This window comes from Onychostruthus taczanowskii, unplaced genomic scaffold, assembly GCF_017590055.1.
Source record: "Onychostruthus taczanowskii isolate IOZ18803 unplaced genomic scaffold, ASM1759005v1 scaffold22, whole genome shotgun sequence".
Taxonomy (NCBI): domain Eukaryota; kingdom Metazoa; phylum Chordata; class Aves; order Passeriformes; family Passeridae; genus Onychostruthus; species Onychostruthus taczanowskii.
In genome coordinates this window covers 528,719-542,713 of record NW_024499462.1, presented here as the reverse complement: position 1 = coordinate 542,713, position 13,995 = coordinate 528,719, and the positions used below count along the sequence as shown (strand labels likewise).

Sequence of the window (13,995 nt, the reverse complement as noted above, 5' to 3'; positions counted from 1 at the left end):
ATGGGGTGTGTCTGGGCAGGAGGGCACAGCGGGGTGGCAGCAGGCAGGGAGCTGTGCGGGGATCACGGAAGGGGGAAAAGGGTGGAGCTGAGCTCCCCAATCCAGTGCCAGAGCCACAGGGGCCAAAGTGCAGCACATTTTGCCAGCCACGCAGAGCCAGGCTGCCCCAGGATGCTGCAGGGAGTCCCCTCATGCTCAGCACCATCCTGGCTGTGGCTGGCTTTGAGCACAGGCTCCCAGGGTGGCACTCGCTGCAGCTGAGGACATCCACACCATGCAGTACTGCTGCAGGGGGACAGGCAGAGGGGTCCCCCACTTCATGTGCCACCAGCCCTAGGACACATAAAACCATCCCAAAAAATGGTAACAAAATAATTTTATTCTGCTTTATCAAAAGAACTTAACTGTGAATGTAAACCTGACCGGATGTATCGTGTTTCCTTAAGGAGATGCGCATCCAGGGGCAGACCCCTTTAGTCACAGGCCCACACAGGCCACGGGAGAGGAGAAAAAAGCCAGTTCCATCCCAAAATCCCGGCAGCAGCCACGTCCCTGCTCACAGCTGGGGCTCAGAGGGCAGCAAGGCCACGCCAGGGTGCCGAAGCCGTGGCCACCCCCTCCTGCACACGCTGGGGCTGCTGCAGCGGGGCTGGGGAAGCAGGGAAGGGTGGAGGAGGCTGCTGCAGAAGGCACTGGGCATCACACATGCTGCTGCAGGACCTGGGACCACGGGAGTGTCCCCTGGGATCCCTCAGACCACGTGGGGAGGTGGCTGATGCATACAGAGGGACACTGAGCCAGTGACAGCCACTTAAGGCGAAGTCATGGCGCAGGGAGGCACAGCAAGGCTCGGATCCGAAGGGAAGCAGCTCTTCCTGCGCTGGCCTGGCAGGCTTTCCTGCTCCCTGCGTGGACATCTTGCTCTGATCACTGCAGGATAGCTGTGAACTGCCTGCTTGCTGCTCCCAGCAGTTCCTCTCTGCCCTTGTCACTTCCAGGCTGGCAGAACCTACTCCGTCCAGCCATTCCTGATGCCCAGTGTGCCCAACCCCAGTAACACATGGAGAAAATAGTGATGGAGACCACATTCCTGCCATCATTCCCTCCAGCAGTGCTTCTAGCCTATAAAGCCTGCCCTCATCCCAAAATCCAACCAAAGGGATGCTGCTGGGGCGAGGGGAGGTCTGTGCCAAGGGCCTGCTGCAACACTGAGGTGGCAGGGAGAGATGAGACTACACTGCTCCCTCAAAGCCCATCCCACAGGAAAAAAAGGGACCCTGCAAGCCAAGCAGCATTTCCAGGAGACATTTCAAACACTACAGAACACACTGCTACCCCCTCTCTGCCCTGGTGCCTGGCTCCTGCCATGGCTGGGTTGGAAGAGGAGCTGGGATCCTGGAGCAGAGCATCAGCTGAGCCTTGGGAGTTTGCAGGCAGACAGAGAACAAGAAAGACCACCTGGAACTGCTGCAAAGTCCCACAGTTACGTCTCACACCCTGCAGAAGGGGCAGGGCCAACACAACCCTGCTGTGCCCCAGAGATGGAGCAGAGCAGCCAGGGCAGGAGCAGAGACAGCAGGAGGCACCGTGTGCTGCTGGAGACACTGCCACCCCTGAAACCCAGTCACACAGGGTGGGACACAGCACTGCAGAGCCCACACAGCTCCTCCAGGCACACCACCAGCACAGGCAAAGCTGCTTTGGGTTCAATGTTTCTCAATGGCACAAGCTAAACACATCCCTCCCCTCACCAGGAGGCTGCAGATGGAGCCAGGGACAGAAGATCCCAACAGGCTGAGTGCTCAGTGTCATCACCCCCCAGCCTCTCCAAGGCTGGCATGGCTGCTCTGAGGGGACAGGACAGCAGGAAGAATGCACAGGGAGAACAGGTCACTGAACATGCAGCAGGCAGTGCTGGGGTGCTCCCAGCAGGAGGATGGTATTCCAGCTCTTGCCAGCTGCTTCCCCAGGTGTTGCACCCCAGATCCTCACAGAACACGAGGAGGAGCAGGTCCTGAAAGCAAGCACATCCTCACAAGCAGGGGGAGGAAGGAGGGAAAGCAGAAAGCAGGTTTGTCCCAGCAGATTTCCCCCTCCCCGAGCAGCTCTCCCTCACCCTGCCACGGCACACCAGGAGCAGGGTCGGATATATCACAGCACAAATCAGGACAGAAGATCCATCTGCCAGCAAGCCTGGCCAGGGATGAGAGGACCAGGGACACACTCCTTGCCATGGCTGTTCAAGGACATACAAAGCAGGTCCCACTTCCTGGAGCAGTGGATTTTGCAGGAGGAGCAGCGATGCCTCACCTACTTTGCAGCTGAAGTGTCAAACATCTGCTCTGCTGCACAACAGGGTCCTTTCACTCTTCTCTTCCCCTTCACTTTGCCAGCATGGCACAGCAGTGGAAACTCAGCCCTCTTTCCCTGGTGAATGACTTGCAGGGAAGCTGGAATCTGAGCAAAGACTTGCCAGGCTCTGTTCCCAACCAGCTGCTCCAAGGTGCTCCTGAAAATCTGGTTTAGGAGGGAGTGAGACTCAGCCATCCAGCGGGAACACCACAGTCAGTCCCAGGCAGCCAGTGCAAGGCTCTTGCTTGGAGAGGGGTCACAGAATCCCTTCAGAGGTTGTTTCCTCCAAGTGGTTATCTAGCACTGCTGTCTGCAGGAGTATCAAGGCTGTGCAGATCCTATTCCCATAACCTATTCCACAGCAAACCACTCCTTGCCCCCAGCAGAAACACGCTGGCCAAGGAGAGTCCACTCCACTGGAGTCCTTGAGGAGAGCGAGACAGTGTCAGCAGAAACCTTCACCAAGCAAAGCTTCAGCAGCAGGACAAGGGGAACCTCCTCTTCACTCAGCCTCAGCCAGGAATGCTGAGCAACGACCAGTGTGCAGCAACACAGCACTCAAAGCCACATCTCCTTCCTGCAGAGCAACTCCTGTTAAATAACTGCACCTACCCTGGGAGGCTTTCCTGCTGTCTGTCATTTAATATTCCAGTATAGGTATGTTAGTACAGGATTATCCCTCCTTTGGAAGCACCAATTTAACAGGGGGAGACACAGAAGAGGCAGAGCCCTTGCAATCTGTTGCTAGAAGAAAATCAACCCAACTGCCACCTATACACAAGATGTCCAGGCAGGCAGGTGCTGCATCCGCCCCACCGGCACAGGGCCTCGTCCCCGGGCACAGCCGGGCTCGCTGAGCTACACTGGGCTCCCTTCCTTCCCTCAGCCACTGCTCTCCTTGCCTCTCAGGGGGCTTTCTCCAGGGGTCTCTGGGGTTTCCTGTGCAGGAAGGCTGGTTTGGTGGGCAGTCCTCAGGCTGGCCTGCTGGAAGGCACAGGAATCCAGGAACACGCCAGGGATGCGGTCGCCGAAGTACAGCTTGCTGTTGGCAGCTATGGCCTGGTACTTCATCAGCTCCAGATACTCAGGGGTCAGCTTCAGCTGCAAAAACAGAAACCAGAGACTCTGAGAGACAACTTTCTGTGCCCTGTGGTGCTAGGTTTCATGTCAGGCAGCCCCTCATGGGGTGTGGGCTGTCAGATGAAGTGTTTTCCCGGTGCTGCCCACCTGCAGCTGATCTCTGCATGGAGAAGAGTGAGTGACCAGCTTCCCAGAGCTCACCTTGTTGGAGTCAGCCAGCTTCCGAGCAGTGTAGTACTCTGCATCAGCTTTTGCCTTCTCCCTTGCCAGGAATGCAGCATCTAACGCAGCAGCAGAGGAGGGACAGGAAAGAAAGCATTAGGAAGTGAATGGCCCCATATCACACTGAGCACCTGAGCCCTCACCCCACGGGGACCAGCTGACCCAGGAGTGCCTTGACAGCCTGGCTGGCCCTGCACCTGCCCTGCAGCTTCCTGGAGAGCTCCATGCACAGGGCAGGAACGATCCCAGTGCACAGCCCTGCACCCCAGCAGCACCCTCGATGACTTCTGCAGGTCTGAGGTCACCAGCCCCAGCCAGCCCCAGCAGTGTGCTCACCTTCAATCTCAGAAATCCGCTTCTCCGTTTCCTTCTCCATGATCTTCTGCTGGTAGTGGATCCTGGCCACCTGTGCAGCCTTCTCTGCCTCTGCAATCACAAAGGGCTCAGCTGGGAAATTCGCTTCTCAGGCCTTGAGCACCAGCATCCTGACCCCAGTACCTGGCTGCAGGGTCTGCCACACCAGGAGCTGGTTCCCTGCTCCCTCCCTTCCCACTCAGTGCCAGTCTGTGCTCCAAGCAGCAGAGTTACAGGGTGAAAACACCGTGCTGGTGTCTGCAGAGCTGACATCCTATTTACAAGCACAGGGACATGGAGCTCCAAGCCCAAGCAGCTTTTCCAGCAGAGTGATTTCCTCCATCCCTGCTGCCGGACAGAGGTGCTCCCTGCTCTGCTGCTGTGGGATTGTCACCCAGATGTTGAAAATAACTGCTTGTGCAGCCTGGCTGAGCCTCCCTCAGGGAGGGAAGATGGAAGTGATGGAAGACAATGTCCTGCCCCAGCTTAGCAGGGAAGGCAGGAATGGAGGCTGAGCCCCTGCTGGTGCCATTACCTATGAGCGCTTTCTTCCGGTCTGTCTCTGCCTCCTTCTCCACCACCTTCTGCCTCTGGGCTGCAATCAGCAGCTTGGTCTTCTCAGCCTCCCTGCAAAGGGAGAAGTGTTATCCTGGGGAAAGGGAATGAGGAGCAGTATTGGGGTACACAAAACACAGAGTACTTTGGACCTAATTAGCATAAGAGATGTGACAAACAAAATGCCTTGGCAAGAGCAATCAGAACTTTGAGGATTAAATCAAGACTGCAAGAAGATTCAATTTCAGACTGGTTTACTGGAAAAAGAAAATTACATCAACTTCTGCAAGCAAGAGATGTTTAAAATGTGTAAGTTTGATTATGTGATGACTAACCCAATCACTGTAGTAAAACATTACAAATCTTCCTAGAATAAGTATATAAGCAGTTGTACTTCACAACAAATTTGGATTCTTTGACCATCTCAATGCCTTCCCTGTCTCTCCAATCACTGACAGAACAGCTCTGCACCCCAGGAGAGGCCACAGGGACAAGGGGCCAGCCAGCTACCAGCTCTCTACTCACAGCCTTGGGGACTGGCTCTGTCTGCACCGTATGAGCACACACACAGGCCAGAGGAAGGGATCATCCCCCTCTCCATCTGGCCACATCTGGATTCAAGTCCAGTCTGAGGGCCTCAGGACAAGGAGCAGGGCAATGTGGACTGGGCGCTGGGCTTGATCAACCAAAGGTTGAAACCTAACAGCATCTCCTTCTGCCCAAAGGCATCCCAGAGATCTTGGAGAGGAGCTTATGGGCAAGACATCAAGACCCCTCAGCCCTGATTTCAGTATGGAAATGAAAAACAAAGGCACAAGCACACGTGGCCAAGCACACACTGCCTGGAGCTCACCTCTCACTCCCTGAGAACGAGGGAAGAGCTTTCCAACAGCACTGTGCAGGGGTGCAGGACCCTCAAAAGTAATTAATGTAATTTTATGCCCAGTTACTCACATTAGCTCAAAGTTTCTTCGGATGGCCTCTGGAATTTTGGGTTTTGTAACACGCACAGCCTGTGAGAGCAGAAAAAGGGAGCACATTTTGAATTAAACACTTCGATGTAATCTGAATAACCAAGACATCTCTTTGCAAAACCAGCTGCAGTGCTGTGGACAGCAGTGCCTAATCCTCCTGTGCAACACAGCTGAGTGTGGTCACTCTCCCAGACGTGTCCCACATTTCTGTTTCCTGCCATCCATTCCAACCCACACTCCCACCAGGGGCAGAGGCTCCAAGCCTCATCCAAGCTGGCTTTGGACACTTCCAGAGATCCAGGGGCAGACACAGCTTCTCTGGGCACCCTGTGCCAGGGTGTGCCCACCCTGAGCACAAAACATTCATCTTTCAGTTTAAAACTGTTGTCCCTTATCCTGTCACTGCAGGCTTTGGCAAAAAGTCTTTCCCCACTTTTAAAATCTCTCATTACTGAGAGGCCACAACCCACCTGGATAGTGAGACCTGGTGCCATGACATTGAGGTCTTTCTGCAGGGCCAACTTCAAGTTCTCATCTATCTGATCTGTGTTTGGGGGACAAAAGAGAGACCAGTTGGTTTATCATGCTTTCCCCCACAGCTTGTGTGGCAAAGAGCCAGCAGGCCTTGAAGAGCAGGTAAGATAAGGAGTGTAAGATAAGGATGCTTCCTGAGACATTCAGTACATTGTTTCCCTTCCTATGCCCCCTGAAAAACATTCCCAAAAGGAGACTCACGTGCTGGTGACTGGAAAAGTTCAGCTGTTGATGAATTTGTGTTATCTGAACTAAGTGTAAATGGCTTTCAGCAAGAAAGAATGCTCAGAACCTGTGGTAGAACTCTATCCCTACTCAGCACTTGGACTTGGAGTACATTAATATTAAAATTCTGACAACCTTTTATCTGCCATTTTTGCCCTGCTCAGGCACTCAAGAAGGAACAGAACCTGCTCTGTCTTTGGGGCACAGGCCCACCAAGGAGAGTATGACCTGTGCTAATTCCTGAAGCACTGCTACCTCCCTGTGAAAAACCTTCCAGCTCTCACTTGTTAGAGACAGCCAGAAGGAAGCTGTGAAAGTACAAAAGTGAATTCAGCAACAGAGCAGGGGATTAAAAGCAGAAGCAGAACAAGGCAAATCCACTGTGAAGGCCACAGGCATCACTGCACACACAAAGAGCAGAGTGGCTGCCTTGTGCATCCAGAAAAAAAGGTGGAAAAAGATTGAAATCAAATTCCCAATGCACATGGGGAAAGACAGAGACACCTGAGTCACTGAAGGTACAGGGGAAGTGGCAGATGGATGTAAAAGGAGCTGGATTCTACACTGCAACTCCAGCACAGGAGCAGTGTGGTCTAAGGGACTGGCTGTAAGATATTCCAGGAATATTCCAGTGGGATCACAGCTGGGATCACCCAGCTGCCATGCACTTACCAAAGAGCTCGATGTACACCTCCTGCAGGGTGTGCACGCTGCAGAACTGGTTCAGCTCGTGGTGGATTTTGTTGAAGATCAAGGTCTTGTCGTAGTCTGCGGTGTAATTCCTCACGATGTCGTACACTGGGGAAGGGAGAACCACCACAGGTCAGCACTGGCACCTGGCAGGATGTCAGGGAAGGAGTGCAGCACTGGGACAGGGCTCTCAGGACTAGGGTAGCCAAAGCCACAGCTGCCCTGCCCAGCTGTCAGGTGCTGCTGGGATTACACAACTCCAAGGAGCAGCCATGGCAGGATGTACTGCCTGGTCCTGTTTCATCATCTGCATACACAAATGAAACAGCAAAGCCTCAGCAGGACCTGCCTGCACAGGAACAGGAACACCTGACAAGTGAAACAAGGATCACTCCCATTATTTAAACCAACCAGATCCTGCACCAAAAGGAATGTGGCCAGCAGGTCAAAGGAGGGGATTCCCTCCCTCTGCTCCTGCTGAGAGCCCACCTGGAGCCCTGTGCACAGTTCTGGCCTGTCCCCCTCCACATGAGAAGGACTGATTGGAACTGTTGGAGCAGGTCCAGAGGAGGCCATGGAGATGCTGAGGGGTCTGGAGCATCTTCCCTATGGATCCAGGCTGGGAGAGCTGGGAATGCTCAGCCTGGAGAAGGGAAGGGTGTGTGGAGACCTCACAGCTCCTTCCAGGACCTGAAGGGACACAGGGGAGCTGGAGAGGGACCCTGCAACAGGAACTGGAGGGACAGGACAAGGGAAATGGGTTCAGACTGACACAGGGGAAATTTAGATGAGATGAATGGAAGAAATTCTTGGTTGTGAGGGTGGGCAGGCCCTGGCACAGGGTACCCAGAGAAGTTGTGGCTGCCCCTGGATGCCTGGAAGTGCCCAAGGCCAGGTTGGACAGGGCTTGGAGCAGCCTGGGACAATGGAAGGTGTCCCTGCCCATGGCAGGGGTTGGGATGGACTGAGCTTTAAGGTCCCTTCCAGCCCAAACCCCTCCATGACTCTATGAATTACACCAGGAATTCACCCTCCAGTGCCTCAGCAATGCTGGAGTTTTGCATTAAGCTGTGCTGCTGAACAAAACCAGCTGTTTGTGCCTTTGGGGTGGTGAAATAAGAAGGGAAGAGGCTCCTCCACGGGTTCTGTCTCTGCAATTTTCTCAGGAGCTGAGCTGGAAGCACCTGGGATCAACACTACAGGACCAGGAGCTGTAAGGGTAACAAGAAATGGAAACAGACAGGGAAGTTCCTGAGACAGGAACTTTTCCAGGCATGGAAAAGGGAAGTCCTGCAAACCAAGACAGAGCTGCCCCAGGATGAGTGAAGACAGCCACAGCTCTGCCTGTTGAACCAGGCTGGGAAATACCTGCATATGGGGCCAGCTTATTCACAACTTCTATTCGGTCAATGTAGATCATCACACCACCACTGCAAGGGAAAAGAGACTTCATCAGCTACCACTGCAGCTGCTACCATTAACAGGTTTAAAGCAAAGGCATCTTCATCCCTCTTTTACAATATTCTGGGCATTTTGCAATGAGATGGCAGCAAATTCCAGTCCTTCTCTCTGCACAAATCCAGCAAACCTGCTAAGCACTTTCCTTTCCCTTTGTGATTTCCTACCAGCCAAAGGAAAGCTTTTCTGAGCAGGAATGCAGCTGCAGCTCTCAGGAAAGCAGAGGGGAAGGCAGCAAGGACAGCAGGTGACACCTGCCAGCAGATGCAGACACACCTCAGCTCTTCTGGGCAGCAACACAAGGCAAATAGTAAAAGCCCTTAGTTTAACTCACAATCACTCACTCCAGCAGGAGCTTGGCAAGGCCCAGGAGAAAAGAAGGAACAAAGCACATGGCAGACTTCAATCCATGCTCCCAGCTCCAGTGTCTCCTGGTGCTCTCCAGGAACACCACAAGCACCTCAGCAGAGGCAGCCTGCAGGCAATCCTCTCCCCAAGAAAGGATGGCAGGGAAAAGGGGGATTCAGAGGCCAGGCTTGTCCCCAGCCTCTGCTCTTACTGGTGTGGCTTTCAGAAAGCCATGCCCACCCCTGGGTACCTGTAACACCAGAGAAAAGCACAGACTCTACAGAGAAGAAAAAACCCTTAACTTTCAGCAGCTCTAAGTCTCTTGAGAGCCTGACTTTAAAGCAGAATACTCCTGCTATGATGTCCTTGGGACAAAGGCATATCACAGAGCAGAAGCTTCAGCAGGAACTGTTTAGAGACAGCTCATTCCTGGCAGTGCAACTCCCACATTCCCAAACTCAGTCTCTGTGATGTTTTAACTCAAACATATCCCCCACGACAAACTCCTTTTCTTATTTTGCAGATCTTGATCTTTGGCAGCTCAAAGCCAAGTCTGTAGGAAAAAAAAAAAAAAAAAAAACCCAACCCAAACTTGCCTGTGTCTGTGTTCTTTTGGAAAAGGCTTCCCAACCCCTCCTGTGCTTGCTCCAAACCTGCTCCATGACAACTATGAGCTAAAACCACTGGTGATGGATGGACCTGATCTGCTGCAAATCTGGCATTTCAATTTTAAAGGGATGTCAGAAAGAAAAGGAGTGTCTGCACCACCCTGATCCTATCAGGACTCATCCAGAGTCCCACATCACCTCCCTAGCACCCCAAAGCCTGCAGGGAGAGAGGAACAAGGAGAAACCTATAAAAGGACATAAGACTTTGTCCACTTGGTAGAATTTTAAGCATAATTAGGCAGTGCTGCCTGACCTGACAGGACAAGGAGACAGCATCCAGGGAATGCCACAGGAGATGGACACAGGTAGCAGGAATACCCTGGAAAGCCTCAGACAATTCAGGATCCACCTCAGCATTTAAAATCTCTATTTAATGTATTCACTGAATGCTGCCAGGTACAAACAAGTCAGGTAAGGCAAAAATTTGGGATGGGACACCCACACAGACACTCAGAAGCTTCCCAATATAGATAAGGACAGAGGGAACAGGGATATTAAAGAGAAACCCAGCATTCAAAATCTGACTGTTTAATATGTAAACACAAACCCTGAAACTGTTTAGGATCTATTCTGGTAGCAGACTTTGAACTGGGACAGTGACAGCACAGGTGTGTTCCATTTGTTATTCATAAGCTCATGTTTTCCTATGGAAATGTGGATGCAAAGCTCTGGCACCAGCAGCTGCAGACTTTGGATCCCAAATGCAGCCAGCTGAAAGGCTCCTGCAGCAACACCTGGGCAATGGACAGGGCTACTGGGACCTCTGGTCAGGAGAGCATTCAATTATTAACTGAGATAATAATTAACTGCCTGCTGGTTTAAAGCCCATTTTTACTGCCTGCACCTTCCCAACCACCTGCACAACTGAACCCTGCAACACTGAAATTCAACAGGAGCTTCATTTTTAGCTCCTAAATCACAGAAGCACAGAATGGATAAGGCTGGCTTTGGCCTCAACCTTTGACCTTTTGATCTTGTTTACCTCACCACAAAAGGACTCTGGACAAGGCCCTGAAGTGACAGGACACAGAGAATGGGTTCAGACTGACAGGGGAAATTTAGGTGAGATATATGGAAAAAATTCTTGGCTGGTAGGGTGGGCAGGCCCTGGCACAGGGTGCCCAGAGCAGCTGTGGCTGCCCCTGGATCCCTGGCAGTGCCCAAGGCCAGGTTGGACTTTGGGGCTTGGAGCAGCCTGGGACAGTGGGAGGTGTCCCTGCCCATGGCAGGGGTGGCACTGGGTGGGCTTTAAGGTCCTTTCCACCCAAACCATTTTGTGATTCTGTGAAAGCTGCAGCACTGAACACTAACATTATTTACAGATACTCCTGAAAAACCTCTGAGGTCTGAAATTCAAACCATGAGACCTTATGGTAATATTTAAGCCCCAGCGATGTCTGATGCTGAACAACTCCAAGGAAGTTAATATGGGTTAAACCTGACCAAAATTAACTCTGGTTTATTAACATTGCCACTAACATTCACCTTTTAATTTCAATGTGGTCATTGTGTGTCACCACTCCAGCCACCACTGATTTGGTTTTTTTTTACAGAAATTTTGTTGAGGACCCTGAGCATAAAAGACAAGGATTTTGTTTTGGTTTTTTTTTTTACCCTGAAGAGTCATCACTTTAACTTGTGGATGAACCAACACAACAGGATCTGTAACCCAACTCAACCAGCCCTCTCCTCCTGCTTGTTACGACTCAAGCAGGTCTGTGCTGACAGAATCAGCCTGATTATGCAGCAGGAATTTCATTTGGAAGCGAACTCCCTCCCATCAGGAGGATTCCCACTCCCTCTCTCCTTCTGCCCACTGCTGGGGTCAGCACCTGTATCAGCCACAAGACTCAGAGTGCAAATCACCAGTCTGAGGGCACAGCAAAGCACAAGCAACGGGGTGTCAGAGTCAGCTGAGGGGAGAAGCCCACAAAAATTCAAGATAAAATCACAATAAATGCAAACATCCTCTGAACAGCAGCTCCAGCAAGAGCCAGCGTTCCCTCCTGTTCTGTTCCAGTGTGTACGTTTGGGATTAATTTAGGCAGGTGCCTTTACTTCCCAATGCCTGTGTTCCAGCACTGCAAATGACCCCAGGGAGTGCATCTAGAAGAAATACAAGTGGAGGCCATACCTTGTCCCACAAGGCACATTCTTCACTTCATCAGTCTGCAGCGTGGTCTGCAACACAAACACAGCCAGCGCTCACACACCTGACTCCCAGGAAGGCCCAGGCTCCCACAGTGGCACCACAGAGCCAAAACCCTGTCCTTGGCCTCCCTGGTGATGCCTGCAGGTGTGGGCAGAAGGCAAAGCTTCTCCTCCCCTGCCCTTTGGGGGATGCACAGGCAGCTGTGCCTGTTTCCCTGCTCTGGAACGCGGTGCTCCAGGGAACAGTGACAGCCACAAACATGGACTGTGCCCCTGAGCAGGACACTGCCAGTCCCAGCAGTGTCACACACACACACACGGTGGGGAGAGCTTTCCAGGAGGAGAAGTCCTGGCTCCCCAGGGGAGGGAGACGGCACTGACCTGCACGGATTTGAAGGTGGTGATGAACGGGAGCATGATGTGGTAGCCAGGGCCGCTCGGGCTGGTCAGCAACGCTCCACCCCTGAGGAGAGGGAGGAAAACAGGCTCAGGAAGGTGGCAAACAGCCAGGACTGGCTTTGAGGACAAGCAGGGACAGCTCAAACTGCCAGGGGTCACAAAGAATTGCATCAGTGTCCTAAACTCACCAGCAATTCCCCGGCAAAAGGGCTGAGTGCACCCAAGCTTTGCCTGCTGCAACTTTCCATGAAGCCTTTAACTCTTGGAGCAAGCAGCTATTGCTAAACCCTCCCAGCACTGCAACACTGCACAGAGCTGCAAGAACACAGATCTCTCCTCTAAATAGTTCTCTGGTAACCATGGAAAAATGCAGCCGTGGATGTGCTGCTGCCAGTTTGGGTTTTGGCACAGCCCCTCGCCCAGAGCAAACCCCCGGGGTGTTAATGCTCAGCAGGACTGTGGCTAAAGGGAACTGGGGGAGAGACCTCAAATGTCCCCCAGTCAATGCTTTGGAGCAAAAGCTGGCAGAGGTGTCACCCTCTTCCCAGGAACAGTGCAGTCTCCCCAAGTGCTACACATTTTGCAGAGTGCTCTTTCCTTCAGCCCTCAGCCTTTCCTCTCCTCTTCTACGGATGCTGTTAGTGTGCACATTAAACGGGCTGCTTTTGTTTAGTTCTCCCTCACTGCACAAAGTTGAATTTTGTCTTAAGTAAAATACAGTTCTAACAACAAAACTGCAACCTCTGTAGTAATTTTTTCCTCAAGAGGCGTAGTCCCTAGGCCTTTACAGAATTTATTGTGCTTTATGCCATAAAGAACATTTTAACTTTCCATTTTTTTTGTGTGCTGAGTGGGAGGGCAGGGAGAACATTCCAAAGCACCGACACAGCGGGAGATCAACAGATGCGAGAAGGCAGGACAGAGCCAGAGCTCTGGAATCGGTTTGTGAAAAGGGCAGGGAGGCAGGAGAGGCAGCTCAGAGAGCCAAGCACACAGGGGCTGCCCACACGGGGGACAGCGGAGGGAAGCAGAGGAGGGAGCAATGCCGGGATGAACACAGCTCCGGGAGGAGCACCGTACCTGTAGTACACGGCCAGGTGTCCCTCCTCGACCCTGTGGATGGCGGAGTAGAGCAGGAAGACCAGGAGCCCGGTGGCAGCGGCGGCCGCGGCGCCGGCCTGGGCCATGGCCATGCTCGCATCCCCTCCCGGCGCCGGGCTCCGCGGGCCCTGCCGGCAACCCACCGCTATCCTAACCCACCGCTATCCTAACCCATGGCTATCCTAACCCATCGCTATCCCAACCCACCGCTATCCTAACCCCCACCCCTATCCCCGCGCTCCCCTGTCCCGCCCATATCCTTATGCTGTACCTGCCCCTATCCTTTATCCCAGTTCTTGTCCCATACCTGTCCCGTTCCTTTATCCCAATTCCTGTCCCGCAGCTCTCCCTAACCTTTACCCCAGTCCCTGTCCTGTTCCTGTCCCTATAGTTTATCCTAATCCCTGCCCCGTTCCTTTATCCCAATCCTTTATCCCAATTCTTTATCCCGATCCCTGTCCTATTCCTTTATCCCGATCCCGTCCCCTTATCCCGATCCCTGTCCCGTTCCTTTATTGCAATCCCGTTCCCTCATCCCGATCCCTGACCCGTACCTGCCCCGTTCCTTTATCCCGATCCCGTACCTTTAACCGGATCCCTGTCCGTTATCCCGTTCCCTTATCCCGATCCTTTATCCCAATCGTTTATCCCGTTCCCTGTCTCGTTCCTTTATCCCGTTCCCTTATCCCATTCCCTTATCCCGCTCCCTTATCCCGTTCCCTTATCCCGATCCCTGTCCCGTACCTGTCCCGTTCCCCACGTGCTGCCGAGGCCGCGCTTCCACCCCCGCCGCGCACGCGCGCCGGCGCACGGCACCATGGGCGCGCCACGTCGGCTCACGTTGATGACGTCACGCCATAACCCCCGGGTTGCCAGGCAACGGC

The 13,995-nt window shown here is 53.0% G+C and overlaps 1 protein-coding gene across 3 annotated transcripts; it reads right to left on the bottom strand.

The window, feature by feature from the left end:
- Positions 1-109: 109 nt before the first annotated feature.
- Positions 110-13,938, bottom strand: ERLIN1 (ER lipid raft associated 1). 3 transcript variants are annotated; one of them, XM_041405132.1, is made up of 12 exons: positions 13,856-13,938; positions 13,091-13,239; positions 11,993-12,074; positions 11,595-11,641; positions 8,355-8,416; positions 6,969-7,094; positions 6,008-6,081; positions 5,518-5,576; positions 4,544-4,635; positions 3,991-4,080; positions 3,634-3,713; positions 110-3,453 (listed from the first exon to the last, which is right to left on the bottom strand). In XM_041405132.1, exons 1-12 carry the CDS (start codon positions 13,928-13,930, stop codon positions 3,235-3,237), a joined length of 1,155 nt encoding a protein of 384 aa, XP_041261066.1. In that variant the 5' UTR covers positions 13,931-13,938; the 3' UTR covers positions 110-3,234. The 3 variants fall into 3 exon arrangements, with proteins under 3 accessions (XP_041261066.1, XP_041261067.1, XP_041261068.1); XM_041405133.1 differs by having other exon boundaries at positions 13,091-13,241; positions 13,833-13,882; XM_041405134.1 differs by lacking the exon at positions 13,856-13,938 and adding an exon at positions 13,419-13,424.
- Positions 13,939-13,995: the final 57 nt, after the last annotated feature.